The 21,446-nt window shown below is 53.0% G+C and overlaps 1 protein-coding gene across 1 annotated transcript in view; it reads left to right on the forward strand.

The window, feature by feature from the left end:
- Positions 1-21,446, forward strand: part of IGSF21 (immunoglobin superfamily member 21) — a 234,012-nt gene that overhangs the window by 89,430 nt on the left and 123,136 nt on the right. The window contains exon 2 of the mRNA XM_059374901.1: positions 10,448-10,560. Within this exon, the coding sequence (XP_059230884.1) occupies positions 10,448-10,560 (113 nt within the window). The remainder of the gene's footprint in view (positions 1-10,447; positions 10,561-21,446) is intronic.

Below are 21,446 nucleotides of genomic sequence, written 5' to 3' on the forward strand. Positions count from 1 at the left end.
CATCCCCCAGACAAAGAAGGATGTGGATCGGAGTGTGGCATCAGTACACTAGGCTATAGCATAATCTTCATTTGTCCAGGGCTGCACGGCTCACTGGGTGCTGTCATATGCATTGTTTGTGGGATGGCTCGTCTGCTACTTCATTTGTACGGGACACTGGCTGAGCACCTAGCACGTGCCAAGCATCATACAGGGAACTGGAGAGGCAAGCCGGGTCCCTGACCTTAAGAACCTCCCAGTCTTCTGGCAGAGACACACACAAAGAGTCATGTGCTGCATTACAGTCGGTGTGGACGGCTGTGATTGAGATGTTTACAAGGGTCTTGGGAGCTCAGACAAAGGAGTATCAGACTCAGATAAATCCAGGAAGGGGTGACTGTTTCATTGAACCTGGAAGGACAGGTACAGATTTCACTAGGTGAACTCAGAGAGGGCCATTCCAGGAAGAGCAAAGAGCACAGGCACAAAGAAGAGCCTGAGGGGGTGTGGAAGGGGTGGTGGGTGGGTTGCACGGCGGCACAGACGCGGCAGGAGACTGATTGAGTTGGAGAGGCTGAGAGAGGCGAGATCATTAGGGGCCCAGCTGGCCATGACAGAGTCTGAACTTGATCCTGAATTGGAAGGCAATGGGGTGGGGAAATTGAATGGCATTAGCCAGAGAGGTGTTGTCATCATATCTGCATTTTAGAGATGTCCCTGAGACCCCAGGTGGTGGTGTCTTTGAGTGCCTGGGCTGAAAGCTGGACATCAGCAGGCTGGCTGAGCAGGGTCCTGGGGAGGAATTTGAGGGGCCCAGACCAAGGCAGGATTGGTGCCGGGCAGACACAGTTTTGAGAGCCATTTGGGAGGAAGAATTGATCCATCCTAGAGACAGGTGAGCTGTTAAATTCTGTTCTCTCAGAGGCTTTCTTTTCTTAAGATCCCCTCCACCCTCTGCCCCACCTCTCAACCTGGTTCCTGGCTGGGAGCACCTGTTAGCCCAGCATGGAAGGTGTATCTCACAGAATGCTCTGTACCTGCCTGAAAGATCTGGTTGCAGTAATTGTTTTGTTGTAATAATATTTATTACGATAGTAATTATGCGGCACAGGGAGCCCAGGGAGGCTGTCATCAGTGCCACGCTATGGTATTTATCTTGATGAGATGGGGTGACTTCCTTTCTTCATGAGTGGTGGTGCATGGAGCTCCTGTTATCACACGGAGATAAATCCCAGCCCCCACAGAAAGGGGAGGGTGTCATCGGGAATTTATGTGACCCCGACTCCCACGGTCTACCCCAGCAGGGTCTTAAATCCAGCTGGTGGAACTGCTGCCACCACCTGACTCTGTCTGCCCCAGGTCACATCTTGGTGAGTCCAGGCTGATTCTCCCAGGGGAGTGAGGTCCGTGAGACCCTGGGTCACTTCTGCATGCCCAGCCACAGAAGGAGGCGAGACACTGTCCCTGCCCGCCTGCAGGGAACTCCTAGTCTGATGGCAGACACAGCCCTTTGATTCTTCTCTAGCTACTTTACATCAAAAAGTGATGGCTTGAGTGACACAAAACAGGTACTTTGAGACCACAGTAACTGTCCAAAGCTGGGATCAGGGGACTGTATGTCAGGGATGTGTTAAAACAAATTCATTCATCAAGCCTTGGGGTCTCTCACGGCCTTGGAAACATACTCAGACACAGATTCCTGGCCTTCCTAGCATCCTCTGCTGGCTTTGAACTTGAAAATGGCCTCAGCTGCCAGTCATCCTGCTATCCCTCGTGGAGGTGCTGTGTCCTGCTGATCTAGCCTGGCGTCGGACCCCGCCCACTTGGAGCAAGGTTTCCCGCGTACTTCTGGGCACCCAACCCTCTGACTCACCCCTGATTTTAGCTTGCTTGCCATTGGAGAGCAACGGGCCGGGGGTGGGGGATGGGGAAGGGTTGTGTCCTGTGGGAGGGATGGCAAAGGAGTACCAGATTCAGAATCAAAGGGCCGGCCTGTGGGTACCTGAGTGGCTCAGTCGGTTAAGTGTCTGCCTTCGCCTGGGGTCTTGATCCCAGGGTTCTGGGATGGGGCCCTGCATCAGGCTCCCTGCTCAGAGGGGAGTCTGCTTCTTCCTCTGCCCCTCCCCCAACTTGTACTTGCTCTCTCCCTCTGCCTGCCACTCCCCCTGCTTGTGCTCTCCCTCTCTATGTGTCAGATAAATAATGCATAAAATCTTCAAAAAAAAAAAAAAACAAACAAAAACAAAAACAAAGGGCCGGCCTGCTGAGCCTGCTTCTGTGTGATCATGAGGAAGTCATTCTGTATCCCAGAGCCTCTGTCTCCTCACCTGCAAAATGGGGACACTGTCCTGCAGGGTTGCCATGGTGATCAGTGAGCTAATAATTACCGATATCCTTTGAAAATCGCCAAGCACTGATCACATGTCTTTGGCTCTGTTTTGGGTTCCTTCAGCACATATTTATGAAATTCCTGTTAAAATGCCAGGAACTGTTCTAGTTTCTAGGGATAGAGTAGTGGTTAAAAAACACAAAAGTCAAGGACCTCTGGTGTGAAGTGAAGATTAGCCTCCCTTTATCTCCCACTCATTCAGCTGTGGGACCTGGACAGAATGTATGGACACCTATTTGGAAAAATCAGAAACATAAATACTAGCAGGTGGTTTGAACACTAGAATTTGAAGTGCCCCTGAAAGAATGAGTATGAGTAAGTCTGTAAACCAGACTCTCATAAGGTAGTACTTAAAATGTCCAAGATACAAACTAAAATCACTTGACACAGAAAGAATCATGAAAATCTCAATTCACACAGGCAGACAATCAGCAGGCTCCAGTGACGAGGTGACAGCTGTGTTGGAATTATCTGACAAGGACTTTAAAGTAGGTATTATAAAAATGCTTGGACAGGCAATCACAAATAGTCTTGAAACAAATATTAAAATAGAAAGGCTCAGCAAAGAAATAGAACGTATAAAGGAGAACCATATAGGAACTCCAGAACTGAAAAACACAATAACTGAAATGAAAACCCGCCAGATGGACTCAGTAGCAGGACAGAGATGACTGAGGAAAATCTGTGAACTTGAAATAGATCAACAGAAATTATCCAGTCTGAGCACCAGGGGAAGAAGTTTGAAATACACACGCATGTGCATACACAAAGGCTTTGCTCTCATAGAGCTTCTGACCTGGTTGGGTATGGGAGAGGGCAGAGGGAAATATCAGTAGACAATAACCAAATAAGTATGTACCAGGATGTAATAAATGTTTAAAAAAGAATAAAGCAGGGTAAAGAGCAAGAGAAGGACAGGGATACTATTTCATGAAGGTAGTTGGAAAAGGTCTCTCCAAAGAGGTGGCAGTTGAGCCGGAGAACTGAGGAATTGAGCCCTGTGGGTATGGAGGGAACGATTCTTCTGAGAGGTGGACCAGCAAGTGCAAAGGCCCTGAGGTGGGGATATGCTTGGAGTATTTGGGGTTGGGCAGGGTTCATTGTGCATGGGTGGAGGGGATGAGGAAGAGAGTGAGGGGAGATGAAATCAGAGAGGTGGGTAGTACAAAGGTGGGAGCAGGGACGCTAGTTGGGAGGCACTGCAGTAGACCAGTGACAAATGATGGTGGCCGGGCCCAGAGAAGTAGCTAGAGAGAGGGTAGGGTGAGGAATTGGATTCTGGGTATATTTTATAAGGATGGCAGGCCTTGCAAGTGTTCCCGGAGGTAAGGGGGAAACATCACTTACATTCTGGATCTGTTCCTTTGAGGTAGCTGCAGACATCCAAGAGTGAATCAGGCAGTGATGTGGTGGCTTATGTTCGGGGTTCCTAACCCACCTGCTGCAAGGTACCTGGTTACGAGTGTTGGCAGCAGGGCCACTGGAAGAATCAAGGGAGACCGGGCGCCAGCTCTACACAGTGTTCCCAGGAGAAGCAGGATGCTGTTCAGAATGCAGCAGTAGCTGTGTCCCCTGACACTAAGCCTGTCCGGTGACTTCCAGCAGCCACCTTGCTCAGGTGGACACCCACTGTTTGCCGCTCGGGGCCCTGCTCTATGGTGGCTCAGCAAGTGGCATTCCCTGTGGATTCTGTTGTCTCTCTTCATGGCTTGTGCTGCCTATGGTCTTTGCTTTACTCTGTCTGTCTATCTGCTGACCCAGTCAGTGTGTCTTACATCCTTCTGTGGTGGTCCAGCACCCACTGCTGATTTTCTCCTTTGCAGTCAAATGCTCTACCCCTGAGCTATACTCCCTGATTTTCTCCTTTGGATGGATTTCTCCTGCCTGACCCTCAGGAGAGACTCTCTGGATATCCAAAGGCAGTCCAGGTAGATGTGGTCAGAGAGGCGGGTGCAGAAGGCACCGGAGTCTATGGAGCTCCCTGGCCAGGACCACGTCACATAAGGCCACAGGGAAGAATTGCTTGCACAAGGGTCCCCCTGGGAAACCATCTACTCTAACTATGGGACAGTCTAGGGCATGGGCACAGTCTGTCTGTGCTTTCGTCCAACAGAGACCCTGATTTAGGCATGATCCAGGCACGTCGGTACCCCAGCATCTAGATCCAGCTCGTGACCTCCTTACTGGTCAACATTCGCCAAAGAAATCATCACAAGCTCTTCTCTGTGTCCTAAGTGGGAGGGAGGAAGGGGTATGTTGGGACCGTGGCAGCCTGGGGAGTCAGGAAAAGTCTTCCCGAAGAAGTGAGATTCCCATTAATCCTTGCAAGTGAACGGCAGTTTCCCAAGCCAAGAGTGAGGGTTCGGGTTGGGGAGACCACCTGTGCTAGGACCCCGCTGTGAGAGAGGGGACTGCTCGTGAGGAGCAGTGGGGGCTGGATTGGGAACCTGGGCTGGGCATGCACCAGATGTCCCCAAGAGGATTCAAGACGTTTCCCATGGAGCAACTGGAAGCTCTGATGTCCCATAAGAAAGCCAGGGGTGTGCATTCTAGAGGAAGCAGCCTGGCTGCTGGCAGAGGATGCAGAAAGGTCATGAATGAATGCAGGAAGTCGAAGCTGGACCCCAGCCCACAAATTCCTCAACCACCAATGCCTGCTGAATCCACGCAGAGTCAAGCACCAGAAAGGAGGGCAGCATTGACTCTAGCTGTCCTTGAGTTGGTCAAGGGATGTATGGTCACCCTCATTGTTGAAGTAGGTAGAGAGGTTTCAGCAGTGTGCCAGGGCCATCCACGGGCCGTGGTGTGATTATAACTAGGGTGACCACCTTGTTTTGGTTTGCCAGGGACATTCTGGTTTGGAGCTGCTGAAGTCCCTGTCCCCGGAAACCCATCAGTCTTTACAGATGGAAACATCTGGTCAACCCGAACATAAGCACTCTCTCTTGCATCTGGACCCCTCCCGTGGCAACCCTCTCTGGCCCTCTGAGCTGGACAAGGGGAGAGGGAGAGAAGGGGTGCTGGGATATGACAAGGCACGTTTCCAGACAGAGGAGTTATTAGTCACCAGCTCGTCCGGGTGGGTGCCTGGCTCCTAAATATTGCCTGTGATTTTGCTAAATGTATCTTAACAGGAGTGGCGTAAATGCTGTCAGAGATAGAGGGGGAGAGTGATGGCCCCATTCAGGATAATGAACTGCTTAGTTAAGATGAATCCGGCTCCACTCCTGATCCTGCTTCTTGATACCGTGCTTGGGGGCTTTCATGCAAAAGGCTGATTGGTGGCAAATTTAATGCAGAGAAGGACAGAGCTCCGTCTTTAGCTGGTGGTTGATTAATTGAGAAATTCATTTCTCGGAGGAGTGGGATTGAGTGGTACCAGGAAGGGCTCAGTTGCCATCTGACATGGGATTGATTGGAGCTGGAAAGCTCTAAAAACCCAGTTTATTCCTCATTTTAGGGAGAGGGAGACTGAGGCGCAAAGAGGGACAGCCTGCCTGAGGTCCCAGAGCTGGTTGGCTGCATAGCTGAGACCAGAACTCAGGTTTCTTGGGCTCTTTTGACTATGCTCACCGCCTCCTGGCTGGTGGATGAGCCCATCTCCCCCGACCCCTGCCTGCGCAGCTGCTCCTTCCCACCAGCCCAGACCCGCGCAGAAGCTAGAAGCCCGGTGGGGAGGAGACAGGTCCTCAGTCCTGCTCAAATCTCTTCTCTATGGTTTTCTGTCCTCTGCTTTGGGGGAAGGATGCCATGTCGGTCTCCTGGCTCTGATCCCTGGTCATCTCTGACTCTCCTACTCCTTAACCAACTTTCAGATGTCCGATATCACTCTTCCCACCTCTATCCAGGACCAGATATCTCAGCTGGACAGTGGGAAGTGGGAAGGAATGGAGGTCTGGGAAGCCAGGAAGCACGGTGCCTGCTCACCCTGGTCAGGAGCGCCTCCCTGTGTGGGCAGAGCTTCACCAACCTGTGATCATTCCATCACACCTAGGGAAACTGAGTCCCGTGGTGGCCACCTAGCTTGCCCAGGTCACTGCCGCGTGGTAGAGCGAGAAACTTGAACCAGATAACTGGCTTCAAATTTGCTGGAGGCATGTGAGTAGGGGAAGCAAAGGAAGTGAGGGAAGAACTTGCAGAGAACCGTGGTCAGGAGGTGATGGGATTCGGTGAAACAGGAGCTGGAGAAATGTTCGTCGGACCTAAAGGAGAAAGTCCCATGTGTTTTTCTTTTGCAAAAACCTCCTTGGCCGCGGACCCTTGCGGTCCCCTCTCCTGTGTGTGACTGCGTCTGCAAAGGTGATTTCTCACCTGTGATCCAGGTGTTGATTGGTGCTGACGGGACCCTCTCCTGGTACATCTATCAGAAAATTGCCTTGTCGCCTGACTCCCCACTGCCTCATGCCTCCCCCCTCCCCCCCAGGGATCCTCCCTCCAGACCCGAGGCTGCCATGCCTATGCATCACGCACAACCTGAGGCTTGTCCTGGCCTCGGATAGGAAGCACCCGCACCCCGAACCGCGCCGTTCCTGCTCGGTGACAGCAGCATTCGCGGGGCGATGGCAGGGGGGCGGGGAGGTGGTGGGGAGCCCACACCACCTACACGTAGGAGAGCTCCAAAAGCGGTCCTTGTCAAATCTCATTTTCATACTCTGCTGACATTAGTGGAGCTCGCATTCCAGAAGGAGAGGCAGATGTGCAAACAGACAGCTACACGCCAGTGTGACACGCAGCGAGCACGGTGTCGCACAGGTTGTTGGGAGTGCTGGTGACTGAACGGGAGCCGGGGTGCTAGGACTGCTGGAATGTGGCAGGTTTTAGTCCCTGCGTGGTGGCAGGAGCCCTTCCCTCGACTCCCCCGGGGCCGCTAGGCTGGGAGCTCTCACTCTGGCCCCCATCCTCCGAGCAGGGGGACCTCGGGAAGCAGAGACAGTCCCTTCTGCCTCGGGTTAGGGCCCCATTCCTGGTGTGTGTTCCAAGGGACTGAGCAAGGCCAGGAAGAGGGGAGGCACATGGACTGAGGGGCCTGCGGTGGGCTGAGTGCCCCCCGCAGCTTTGTACCCTGGTTCTCTTCCTGCAAGACGCTGAGTCAGACAGGATCCAGAGTGTACAGTGTTATGAAAAAGCATCCTATTACTCTGGCCCAAACTGAGGGAGGACCCTGAGCTCCAGCTTCAGGGCTTTGCTCATGTGCTGTTCTCCATCCGGAATGCTTTCCCTCTAGAAACCTGCATGGCTCACCCTTGCCTTTAGGCTGGCCCCCTCAGAGAGGCATCCTGGGCCACCCAGTCCAGAGCAGCCCCTGCTCCGGTGCTCCTGATGCTCTGCCCTGGTTTACTTTCTTCATGGCATCTGTCCCCACCGGCTGTATTTCCCATCATTCACACATTTGACTGTTGTCCCCTCTTCTGGAACGTCAGCTCCTTGAGGGTAGGATTTGCCTGTTGCATCTCTTGTGCCTGGAGGAGTGCCTGGGACTGCCTAGATTCCCAATAAATATTTTTTTCATGAATGAAGGCAAGACAGAAAGCTGGAAGGAGAGGAGTCATGGCGGGAGGCAAGGCGGGGGGTGAGCACACTTAATTTTGTTCCGCGCTGTGTTGGTCATAGAAATCTCGTTGCCTGAAACATCTACTAGAAGCTCCCAGGCTTAAGGCATCAGAAGCACCGCACTCATGCTCCCTCCTTCTAAATCTCCTCTTCGGGGGTCCCATGTGCCCCTGCCCCCCGACCCTGCTGTGCCGGGGACTCTGCACTGCTCTCACTGTGCATGCCTCTGAGTCCTGTGTCCTGGACCTTCTGCCTCACCTTGCGGGGCCCCTAACCCAACCAGCAGTTACCAGAGATTCAGCTGCACCCTCCCACCCCGGGTCCTCACCGGCTTCCCACCTGTAACTCCCCCCCTGGTTTGCCAACAAATGGCGACCCTGCAGGCTGGCACCTCCATCCTCCCCCACCCCAGCTCGCCCCACACGCACGTGCCTTCAGCACCCACCATAGGCTGGCTGCAAGATTTACCCGACCGAGAATGTGTGCTTCCCACTTCCTTCCAGGGAGAGGGAGCCCCTCTCTGGTCTTGAGCTCCAGGGCTGGGAATGGCCACAGACAGGATTAGGTACTGGACTTCTGCCACAGCCCCCCAGCAACACCCTGCCTCCTCCCTGGGGTTGGATGCCAGCCCTTCGCCTCCCTCTGCCATCAGGAGACAGGCTATATAGAGCCGAGTGGTCAGAATGGAACAGAAGGTCGGGCATCCGTCCCAGCTCTGTTATTTACAGCCATGTGATCTTGGTGGGTTACTCTGCCTCTCTGTTTCCCCATGGAAAGTGGGAATAACACTGGTTCCTCTCTCCTGGGGTTGTTAGGACAGGTGCATGAGTGTTTTAGCCCAGGGCCTGCCTCAGAGTAGGTGCCATGGAAATGTGACCGGTTATTACTATTTCCTGCTTAGGACTGGCTTGCCCAGAGTCTTCTCGGTCACTGGGCTTCATCCCACTGAGGACAATGGGATGTTTGTCATGGTTGGGGACCCAGCTGGGCTTGGGGACTTCCCCGATTGTCCAGGCTAGAAAGGTTTCCCTCCCCTTCCATAGCCCCCCCACCTGGGTGACCAGGTCGTGAATCTGTGAATCTGTCCCCAAACTGTGCCTGCCTAGAGGACAGAGCAAAGCTGGGACCATCCTGCTTCCCAGATCATGGCCCTGCTCACAGCAGGTGGGAGCAAACTTGGGGCCTGAATGAATGACGAAAGGAGGGGACAGAATTGGTCCTTCCAGCTGGTTCCAGCCCCTGCTCTCAAGGACCATGCAGGCTCTGTTGAGGCTCCCTGGAGGTGAGCCCCTGCCTTTACCCCTCACCCTGGCCTGTTGGGACCTGAAGCCTGGTACCACACAAGTCGATTCTGACTCCAGCTTCCAGATTGATCCTGTAGAGCTCGATTCTTGGTTCACCCTCCGCCCCACCCTCCCGGAGTGTTGTAACCATTAAGCTCCAGGCAGGGGTCAGGGCCCTGGGCTCGATCCGTTCAGGTTGCTTGCACAATTGAAATCCCCAGACCCATTCTGGCTAGTTTTCTCATTAAGACAATCGGACTGGATTGATCCATTAGATCAATGGATGGACATCAGCCAGCGGGAAGCCAATCCGAGGCGCCTGGACGATCAGCCCAAGAATGAGGCCCCCTCCTGAGCTGGAGTGAGCCTGGCCCTCCAGGATGGGGCTGTGGGAGGCAGCAGAGAGGGTCAGAGGCCTCACCAAGCTGGACTTGGGTGTGGGGACAGGAGTGTGCCCCAGGGGGGTGGCCACCAGGGGCAGCTGGGGGCGAGACACAGCATCTGGGGCTTACCAGGGTGTGGACTCCTTCCAAGGAGTGAGCTCATTGTCATGCCTTTGCCACCATGGCCTTGGGGGCAGCTACCTCTCCCCTTAGGTGAACTACCTCTCCCCTTGGGTGGCACGGTGTGTGACACGGGAGACTAGGAGAGCTCCTTGGGGAGCTCTTCCCCTTTACCAGCAGTAATTTGGTTACAAGGCTCGGGATGGAGGGGGTCTGGGCTTAGAACACCGTTTCCCAATGTGGGTTCCGTGGCACCGTGGCGGCACAGAATGGTGACATCAGGGATGGCTAAGAGAAATCCTGGGTTAGATGCATTTCAACAGTGTCATTTCCCGTGGGGCTTCGCTGGTTCATTTGAATCCAGACCCAGTAAAAGGGGAGAAGGAAGGAGGTATATTGTTTGACCACGGGGCCGTTTCTCTGGGACATCTTGTAGAACCACACGGAGGCATTTTCTCCAGCTGCTAGCAGGTAGTTTGAAGGGAAAATTGATGCCAAGAAGTGTTTTAGGACTGGACGGACCCGCAAGGGCCAGGGAGGTTCTTAGGGTGGAGTCGTCAATGAGAGGGAAGAAGAGAGTGGTGAGTGGCGTTCGGGCGTGGGGACCCATCCCACGGGCTCCGGGGAGAAAAGCACCCTCCCCCCCAACAGCTGTGCTAGCTCTCTCCCGCCCTGCCCTGCCCGGTCAGCCCAGCCCTTCTGCTCCCCCCATGCCCTCACCTCCCTTCTCCTTTTTCTCATAGGCTACCTGACTGTCAACATTGAGCCTCTCCCACCCGTGGTGGCTGGTGACGCCGTGACCTTGAAGTGTAACTTCAAGACGGATGGTCGCATGCGTGAGATCGTGTGGTACCGGGTAAGTCGCTCCGTGCCGCAGTCAGGGCTGAAGGCAGAGTCCCCAGAGTCCCTCTGGAGTCTTCTGCAGGCTTGGCTGTGTCCTCAGTCCCAGCTCTGTGTTGTCCTCTGCCCTCTTCCCAAACTGTTCTCTGAGACTGCTTTGTTCAGGCTTCTCCTCTGACCTCAGGATCTCTCTCTTTCTGGCCTCCTTGGTGTCCCTAATATGTCCCCATGCTCAGGAAGCTCCACCAATACCAAGTGTGAGCACCCTGTGGGCCCTGGTTTGCTGTGTAACAAGTAAGGAACCACGAAGCCTGGAATGTCAGTCATGAGGCTCTGGGTGACGGCGTCCTGCTTTCTTAAAACCAATTACAGACATAGTCTGCCTTCTCACTCGATGACGTGTAGGACTGTCCTGGTGCCTGGCACCCTGAGCTGGGTCTGAGGAGGGCTGCCCACCTGTCCAGGGCCCAGCTGTTGGCAGCAGGAGGACCAGCTGTGGGTATGGGACGCAAGTGTTGGCCTTTTCAACCACTGATAGGAACCTTCCTGTGTCTGAACCGGGCACCCCAGCCTGGTATCCCTTGGCCAAAAGGAAGTCGGGGCTGGCGGGGCTCGGGAGAAGGTCCAGTTGAAACTGACATTCTTGCCATGCCATGCTCAGGTTCACACAAAGCAAGATGCCGCCATCTTGGGAACGGGCTGGGCAGAGAACTTCCCTCCCGTGCTCTAAAACCCTCTAAAATAGGGTTTGGCACCACGTGTCGCTGAGGTCCGGATAGTAAATATTTTCCTCTCTGGGGACCGTATGGTCTGTGTCACGACGGCTCAGCTCTGCTGCTCTAGTGTGAAAACAGCCACAGACAATATGTCAACGGGAGGCCATGGCGGGGTTCCAATAAATCTTTATTCATGGACCTTGAGACTTGAATTTCGTATCATTTTTATATGTCACGAAATACTCTCCTTTTTTATATTTTCAACCATTCAAAGAAGTAAAAGACCATTCTTGGTTAGTGGGCTCTGCAGAGACAGGCCATAGGCTGATGTGGTCCAATGGCCATGGCTTGCCAACCCCCCGAGCTAAAACAACACTTGTCTAACCTCTGTCTGCTGCATTGCCCTTTCTGCAGATGACACCCGTAGATGACACAGTTGAGTGGAAGGGCCCGGGATGGAGCAGATGGAGTGAGCAGGTGGGGGGTGCAGAGTGTGGAGTGCAGGGGAGTGGGGGCATGGGCAGTTTGACGACCAGGCTTCTGGAACTGGTTCCTTTGCTCCTTCACACTCCCCCTGCACACAAACCCACGTTAGCAGATCCCGCCAGGGCGCACTCATCATTCAATGCCTTGACCCAGATCTGCGCTCCTGGGTCTCCTCGCTCTCACTCTAGCCTTGCTTGTCCCCTCCTGTCCTTACCGGTCCTTCTTGCCTTCTTGCTCTTTGCTTCCTCATTTGCTGGTTTGTTGGTTGTAGCTTGGGCTCCTTTTAACCAAAATCACTGTTCTCCATCTTAGCACGATAGCCCCTCCCACCTGAAATTGCCTCTAGGATCCTCCCCCACCAAGCCCACCTAAGCTCTCCCCGCAGCCTGGGCCCCACAGGTGTGAACCTGACATTGAGCACCCCGCAGGGCCCCAGCGTTAGATGAGATTGCCATCCTGGGTAGATCAACAGGCCTAGAGAAAGTCAAGGCATACGCTAAACAGTGCCATGAACTGAATCACTAAGAGGCGTATTTACATGATACGGGAGCTACTTGGCTGACACACACTGCGAGCATCTCATTAGCACCTGGCAGAAGGACCGGGCTAAATTATCTGCAGCTCACTGCTAACGAAGGGACTGTCTCTCCCTCCACCATCCCTAGATGGGATCGGAATGAAGGGAAGCAGAAGACCCGCCCAGCTGGCAAAGAGGAATCCGGAGACCCAATGGGAACAGTAGATGGGGGCGAGGCTTGCAGACAGGGAACCACCAGTGGACACCTCATTGCCTAGCCAGCCCTTGAAGCAATGGTCCCCACTCTGGTTTGAAATGGAATTTTGAAAATCGGCCTGCGGAGGGGGCCGCCAGGGTGGGGGCAGTGCCAGCGGCAGGCCCAGGTGTACAAATCCAGAACACAGGGCTCCACGCTCCACCCTGCATCCCCCGACGATGGGAGGGAAGGCTGGGGGCTGGACAAAGACGCCCAGCTTTCAGTCCAGACATGGACTCTCCCTCCCCATCTGTACCCCCGATGCTGAGACTCCCCCATCACAACCCCCCACTCCATCTCCCTCCACCCTAGCCTGCCATCACGTTGATTGCCTTAAAAATCAGTTGCATCTCTTACGGTGTCAGGCCCTGTGTACTGGGCTATGGTAGGCTGCACTAATTAATTTATTTTACTTCATTTCACATCCTTTGACTGCGTGCCTCTGGAGTGGGGAGGGGGTATGCAGATGTATGCAAATCACATGCAAATCGCCCACCGGAGCCAAATGTTTGGGCCCTTGTGATTCTGTAGCTGGATTGAGGGAGCAGGCTCAGCTGACTTGGAAGTCTCCTTGGGACCAGGGGAACCTCGCGTGCCCTGTCTGTGCTGGTGCGGGTGGGGGCGGAGGCTGGGGGGAGACTCCAAGGAAGTGTCCCCATGCTGCCAGTTCTCTCTCTGCTGGCTGCCACTCTGGCCTTCCCCCACCCACCGCCTCTTTTCCCAAGGAGCCAGCTGAATGGAGAGATAAGAGCTTACCAAGATGGGGGCTGCAGGAGCCAAGGCTCCTTGTGGAGGCGGGGCATGGTTTCCAGAGGATGTGGGCGAGGCAGCAATGGGGGCCCCACTCTCCTCTGGTCAGAACCCCCTCCCCACCAGACAAGCCTCCGCATCCTGATTCTCCCACCTCCATCTCCCTGCAGCTGCCCCCCCACAAACAGGGAGCTGTCCAGTACTGTTTGTTTTCTGTACGTCTGTTTGCTTCCCCAGCTTCCTTTGCCCACCCTCCGTGAATGAGCTTACAGAGCCCGGCTTGGAAGGAAATGAATAGATTACACAGACCCAGCCAGGGCTGTGTCTCCAATCTCTTTAGAAGGGAAAAGCAGGGCATTGTGGGGAGGCCGCCACTGCCCGCTCAGCCCAGTGGGTACAAAATGGCCCAAGACGTGTAAAGCCCAGCAGCCTCCCCTCTGGTCCTAAAGACATTATCTTAGCAATGGAATCATCCTGAGCTTTCAGCAATGTCATGAATGGATTGGATTCTTTGGGTAGATTGGCAGAGCTGATGAAATTGTCTGAAGCAAAAGGGATCACTCCCTTGGGGTTAACAAGACCTCTGGCTGAGCATTTGGGAAGGTCTCACCATGTGGTTGTCTTCGGAGTGGGGTAAGGGGAGGGGGAGGGAGGAGGTGGCCAGGGCCTGCACCCTGGGCACTTTGCCCCACAGTCTGCCCAGTTTGTAGAAAAAAATGCCAAAACTATAGAATAGACTCAAGAAAACATCTGCAGTTAGGAGACTCTGTGTCTGTGCTGTTCAATATAGCAGCCACTACTAGTCACATTGGTTATTTAAATTTAAATTGAATTAAATTGGATCAAATTAAATTAAAAATCCTTGTCTTTAGCCAGACTAGCCATATTTCAAGAGCTCACTACCCACATGCGGTTGGTGGCTACCATGTTGGGCAGAGTAAGTATGGAACATTTCCATCATGACAGAACGTTCTATTGGACAATGTGCTATAGATATGTGCAATTTTTTCAGAGGCCTCTGGAATATTCTGTGCTTTCCTGGCAAGGGAATAAGGGTGTCTGCTCATGGAGCCAGTTTTTAGGCTAGGGAGAGGAGCATGGAAGGGATAGGCAGGGCGATCATCATTCTCAGAACACGTTTTTGAAAATGGAGAGATGTCAACAAGGTTGTCAGGCACCCGAGGTCCTGGGTATCCTAGTTGTCTGTCAAAGCCCTGTTCACCCTCAGGGTGCCTCTCAGCCCTCCTCCCATCTCCCCATGCTTTCTCTACCATTGTATGGCTTCCTCTCCCAATTTGAATTTCCCAGGTTCATGCTTTTTCTCTAGAGCGCTGCAGAGGCGAATAGAGCAGGGGTGCAATTCCATACTTGGCCAGTAGGGGATGGTCACCTAAAAAGCAAACTACCCTAGCATTAAAGTCAGGACTTGGTTCTAGAAAACAAATGATTAACAATATCCTTGACTTAATCATTTCTATCCATTCGCATCTATAACTGGGGACTCATCCAGTAATGCTACAAATACGAATCTGGGTGACTAATATTATTGAGCCTTTACTGTGTGCTAGGCACTGGGTATGTAACTGCCTTTGATTCTCACCTTGACATTGTGGGCCCGGGTCTGTTACGAGGGCTTTTCAGATGAAGATACTGAGGCCATCCAAAGAGATCTTGTCTCAGCTTGTGTCGCCTTCCCTGACTTCCACAGAGTTCTAGACATTCCCCTCCTCCATGTTTCCTCCATGATTCCCCTATACTCCAGCTCTTCCCACTCTGTGTCAAAACACCTCTTTGTCAATTGAATGGTGAACATCTCAAGCTCAAGGCTGAATGTTTTCCCCACTGTATCCATAACGCCTCCCGCGGAGTCACCTCAGTTAGGTGTTTGTTGAGTGAACAAGTGATGGAGCTATGGGTACAAATGCAGACCGTGTCACATAGCCCACTTGTGTTTCCGGTAGGGCATGTGTGCACAGCCTATAGCATTGGTCTGCAGGGGACAGTGGGTCTTTGTATGCTCAGGGGGCTTGGTGGAGTGTGGGGAAAATAGGAACATTTCTTATTAGGGAATACTGTCTAAACTCATTTAGTTGGAGGTCACCTGCCCAGCAGGCAAAGCCAAAGGTCTGTTTATATCATAGAAATCCATTAAACAGCCACAGAGAATCATGGGAGCTTAACCTTTCATGGCAGTTTTTATCATCTTTTCTTTGTTTTGTCTTTTTCCTTCACAATTTGTTCCCAAGAGCTGCGCTGGGCCCAGGTTACAAGACCACAGAAAAGAGAGCCACGGAAGGAGATAGAGAGGGGAGAGATAGCCGCAGTGACAATGCCCCTGTATCTCACTTCTTTCACCTGGTGGGGAGCATGTTCCTGGGTGTTTGTTTCACGGTATGGGGGCCTTCTCCGTGATGCTACCCGGCTGGGACGAGCGCCCGCCCAGGGGCTCTTCTCAGTGCCTAGGGCTGTGGCCAGTCTGGCCCATGAGGCTGGGAAGGATAAGGGGGCTGAGACGTCAGGATACTCGCATATGAGTTCAGGGTGTGTGTCTGGGCAGTGACCTAACCTTTCTGTATTCTAGAATCCTCATGTTTCCACATGAAAACACCTACGCTGTAGGCTTTGAGAGATCATGTCTGCAGCCAACAAACTCAAGGCTTGACTCCTTGCAGCACCTATTCAAAATGGTGGCCACTGTCCTAGCATGTCTCATGATGGCTTAAGGGATTGAGGAAAGGAAACTATATACTGAAGTGGAAGGTGCTTTGGGAAGAGCCCCAGGGATTGTCAGATTCCTTGAATTCTATCCTCCCTCCTACAGTCCCAAAGCAGACGAGGAGAGACAAACATTTAGAATGGTACATTCTTCGTGTCTCTGTGGTTACGCTGGTGAATTCCACTGGATTTCAATTCTTGGAAATGTCATCACATAGCTAAGCCATGTCAGTGGATCTTAGCTCTTCTCTCCCTGAAGCAAAGAGTTATTTTGAAATGTTTTTTACTGGCATTGGCTCTCTTTTAGTGTAAGTCCTTGACAACGTTTTGTTGTCTGAAACCAAAATAGAAAGTGATGATCACAAGAGGACATTATGATCCAATGATATCATCAAGGAGGAGAAGGCAGGTACACTCTTGGTGATGAGTAGAGACCAGGTCTCAGTCCTGGAGAAGTGAGCCAGACCACCTCTCCGGCCCCCTCTGGCTTGGACCCAGGCTGACTGCTCCTTGTTCCTCCCCTGGACCCACGTATCCTGTTCTAACAGCTCCTAAATCTGGAGGAGGAAGGGAGTAAGAAAGACACATTCTTCACAGAGCCAGGGCCAAGCTGGTCTGAGCTGCCTTTTCCAGGACTCTCTCCCTCACCCCTGGCCTCCCAAAGGGGCAGGATCTCTCTGATGAAGACTGCTCTGTGTCCCATCTCACCACCCCAGTTACAAGAGGAAGGACAGTGTGCTAGGGAGAGGGCCTGCCAAAGGACAGCTGATTATAACACAAAAAGAAGAAGTAAGAACACATTTTCAAAGCTACTTCCTTTTTTTTTTTTAGAATGAAATGGGATACTTTTTTTTTTTTTTTTTTTTTTTTTTTTTTTAAGATTTCATTCATTTGTTTGACAGAGATCACACGTAGGCAGAGAGGCAGGCAGAGAGAGAGGAGGAAGCAGGCTCTCCGCCAAGCAGAGAGCCCGATGCGGGGCTCGATTCCAGGACCCTGAGATCATGACCTGAGCCAAAGGCAGAGGCTTTAACCCACTGAGCCACCCAGGCGCCCCTCAAAGCTACTTCCATTGCACTTATTTCTTCCACTCTCAGGAACAGGTTGATTCCACCCCAGACCCTTTTCATAGGGCTCCTCCTTCTGGGGGTGGAGTCGTAGAGAAACCTGGATGCTCCCCCTAGAGGTCAGAGTTTGAATTGCAGTTATTGCAGCCCCAATCAGTGGTCTTTAATGGTGGTTTGGCCGTAAAGATTCAGGAGTGGTCCACTCCAGCCGCTCCGTAGAATTTCCAAAAGAACCTGTAAAAATATGCCATTGGCTGAGATTTGGGGCCTGAGTTCATTTTACTTTGAACCAGTTCCCAGGTGACCCTAATGCACTTGGCACTGCTAGGGACCATGTTCTGGTGCATGGGAAACTGATGGAAGCTGGCTGCTCCATTCACTCGGTCAAGATTAATTGATCCAGCATGTAGTTACTGAGCAGGATGGCTTTAGGCACTGGGTGTGCATCAGGGAACAGGACACCAAGATCCTGAACTCCTGTAGCTGAGCTTGGGGGAGGAGGTAAAAAGAGAAACAAACAGGAAAAATACCAGACAAAGGTAAGAGCAGTGCGTAGACTTGAAATAGTCTGGCGGGATGGAAAGGGACTGAGTGGTCAGGAAAAGACTCCTTTAAGCTGAGACCTCAAAGGCAACCAAGAATCCATCTTGCCGGGGGAAGGAGATAGAACATTCCAAGGAGAGAGAGGAGCACATTGCAGAGGAGCTGTCCTGGGAATAAGCTTCACATGTTCAAAGAACAGAAAAAAAGTCCACCTTCGGGGCTGGAATGTAACTAGTTGTGGGGAGTTCAGAGATGAGGCGAGACAGACAGACAAGCAGGACCCTTCCTGCCAGGCCTGGTGTTCCAGGGCACAGGGTCTGGAGTTATTCTAAGGGCAGCTTTGGAGAGTTTGGAGCAGGGGAGTAACGGGATCTGGTTCACTTTGTTAAAAGGTCACATGTGGGTAGAGGGTGGAGTGGAGGGCAAGACTGGAGTCAGAGGGACGCATGGAGGGTGATCCAGCAGTAACGGGCAAGGGGTGGCAGCAGCTGGGATGGTGGCCTTGGAGTTGGTGGGAAGGAAAGAAGTCCTGCGGTGACCTGCAGGTGGCCTCTAACAGGCTTGCTCATGTGCTCACAGGAGGAAGGAAAGGAGGATTCAGGGTGACTCCTGGCTTTCGGGTTCCAGGAACTAGGTGTGGGGGAGGGTGCTATTTCCTGACACCGGGAGGACGGTGGTGGTGGACGAGGGGGGGAGGGGACGGGAGGGCTAGCAGAGATTCCCGTCACCTGGGTTAAGTTCCCAGGGCCTCTAAGACATGGGGGTAGAGTTGTCATAGCCGCCGCTGAGGCTGCAAGTCAGGGGTTCTGGATTGAGATCAGGACTGGAGATTTATATCTGGGGACCTCAGATAGAGCTAGTGGACCTGGGCAGGAGGTTGGGGGAAGGGGGTGTGAGAAGAGCACCCAGTGCTGGCCCCTGGGGCACTCAAAATTTAGAGATAGATAAAAGTAGACCAGGGGAGAGGCTGAAGTGAAGCAGCCATCAGGTTTGACGAAAGCCAAGTGCATGGGGGTTTCAGTCCCAAGGGAGAAGAGCCAGCTGTGTCCAGTGCTGCGACAAGATGACTTAGGATGAGACACATGGAGCCCACTGGGGACCTGGACAAGAGCAGCCTCCTTGGAATGAGGAGGCTGAAGGAGGCACGGAGGCTGAAGGCTACGCAGAGGCTAGCAGCGGTGTGGCCTTGAGGTTTCAGCTGTTCAGGGAATTTGACCTTGATCTTCCGGACAAACCTTTGCCGTAACATAAGAATAAGACTCCGTTTCTTCTGTTGGGTCCCTTTCCGTGTGTACGTCTTTCATAAGCTACCAGCTACACTGTCTATTCCGAACTTGCCCAGCCTTGCAGCCCAGACCTAGCGGCAGCCATGCTCTCCTCCTGGAGAATGGGAAAGTGGCTGCCCAGAGAGTTTGGGGATCCTAGAGTAACTCTGCAGTGCATGTGGTATTTGGAGGAGAGATCCCAGCTCTACCATCCGACAACCTCCCTGAGGCTCTGCTCCATACAGAGCATGGTACTCAGGGCGGACACCGAAAGAGCCAGGTGGATGCCTTTCCACAGGGGCAAGATTCCAGGCCTGCCAGGCTTCAACACATTATAAAGATCCGTTTTCTCATCTAGCAAACGGGCTTGATCGCCCTCTCCCAAGCATCTTACAGGGATTTATGGAAACAGAGGAGATGCCCTGCAGACAAGCTGCTTCCTTCACCCACAGAGCAGGGGACAAAGGCTTCACTTAGCTTACTAAATCCTCTCTGTGCGCCTGGCCAGATGTCCTTCACCAAGCCGGAGCTCCCGCAAGTTCCTTAGCACTTTGTACAGACTTCCATTAGAGACGTGTCACCTGTATCCTAGTTACGCATCTTGTTTTTGTGTCCACTGCTGAGTTTTATTTATCTGTTTCTCCAGTACGTGCCATGGTGCTGGCCAAGCCCAGGGCCATGGTCCTTACGTGGGATCTTTGGATCCCTCCGGAGTAGGCTAATAAGCTTCTGGACCCCAGAAAGTATGCCCAAAATGTTGTACGTGGTTCTGGTTGGGGAGAGAAGAGGCCAGGTATTCTCAGAGGGGTCTGCGATGTCCCCGTGAAAAGCCCCAGAAGAGCAGGTGTCCAGGTGCTCAAGAGAATGAAACATGCAGGGTCTCCACCCTCGGGTCACCCGGGGCCACATTCAGCATGGATCTAGGAGACCAAGGGGCTGCAAGGCTGAGTTAAAGAGCCCGTGGCCCGTGAGCACTCCAGGGACCTGGTGGGAAGACTGTGCTGTAGGCAGCCTCACATGGGAAGAACGTTGGGCGGTTGGACTCAGCCCGGACAGCTCAGGACAGTCAGTCTGGATGTGTGCACAGATGCCCTTGGATGGAAGAGGGAGAAAGGAGTGGAGGGGGAGGCTTTGCTAATATGTCACCGTTCTCCCTGGCACAAGGTTGGGGGGGGTCGTGTTTTGAGCAGAGAAATCCATCCTCTTTGGAGGATTAAGATCAAGTTTCTGAAATTAGCAAGGAGACCGTTTCTCTGCCGGGAGGGTTTCATACAGGACTGAGAAGACATTTTGATGGCTTAGCTCAGTCCTGGGAGTTCGTCCTCACTTACCAAGTGCATAGAAGAGAAAACAGCAAGGGTCTGGGGACCAGACATCCTGCTGTGTGACCTTGAGCAAATCAGAGCCTCAGGCTCTTCATCAGGAAAACAAAACGGTGAAGCGGGGTTGGTGTGTATGGAATGTGCTGTCTCGATCCCACCTTGCATCCAGTCTCCCTCCTTCCCCCAGAGGACCCTAAGCTGGGGAGGCTGCGGCTGGCACTGTGCGCTCCCAGAGCGAGGCTTGGGCGCTCCTCATCAGAAATGCAGAAGCTCCGAGCCAGCGGACTCCGGGAGCTATATTGAGCCCAGAGTGCGGTTTCCAGCAGCTTTGGCCTGACCGAGCCCTGCTGGGTTTAAGTGACAAGGGGCTGACTTAACTTGTCGCAGAGGATTAAAGGTGAACTTGCACTCCAGCACGCCTGGGATGGAAAGGGAGGTGGCTGAAATGAGGGATGTTTCCGAGAAACACCAGCCCGGGATCCTCCTCCCCTCCTCGGCTCACCTTCTCCTGGTGGGGTGCGTCACGCTCAGGGTGACTGTGCCTTCTTAGCAGGGCACTCAGAGACGCCCATGGGCATTTGGACAGTCCCCCCTTGCAGATACGCAGAGCCTGGCACTTTTCCAAACCACACACCTGATCACTGATAATACCATAACTGCACTTCTACCTCTCACCCCACCCTTCGCAAGAGCCTCCATCACCTTAACGACCATGTTCAAGGTCACAGGCCCAGGATACGAGGTCCTTTCTGATTCAAGCTCCACTGGCTGATTTCTGCAGCAACGCTTCCTACCATGTTCCCAAATGGGCCCACCGCTCCCATCTCATGGCCTGTCTGCGGCTCCTGGAACGCACTGGTGCACGCGCTGCCATCCTCCTCGACCTGCTCCAGCTGGCAAACTCCCCTTTGCTCGCCAAGGTCAGCTACAAGGTCATTCCCAGAGACCTCCCCCTGCCCCATGCATTTTTCCCCTTCCAGCTTCTTCCCCATTCAACCACTGTGACCAGGCTGAGTTAGATTCTCTTCACGATCTCAGGATACTCAGAAGTCTACCTCCTGACCCAGCACCCTGGACTCACGTGCTCGTTTCGAAGACAGGTGTTTCTCAAGCATCCACAGTGTGCTAAGCGCTGGGAACAGAGCCCTGTGTAGGAACGACCTAACAGCACGGCCTTGTTTGTATAGCACTTGTTGTGAAGCAGGGACATGGGTATTCCGTGAACGGTGATCAAAGAAAGGCTTTGAAATTGTGGTAACTGCCCA

This window comes from Mustela nigripes, chromosome 14 (genome assembly GCF_022355385.1).
Source record: "Mustela nigripes isolate SB6536 chromosome 14, MUSNIG.SB6536, whole genome shotgun sequence".
NCBI lineage: Eukaryota > Metazoa > Chordata > Mammalia > Carnivora > Mustelidae > Mustela > Mustela nigripes.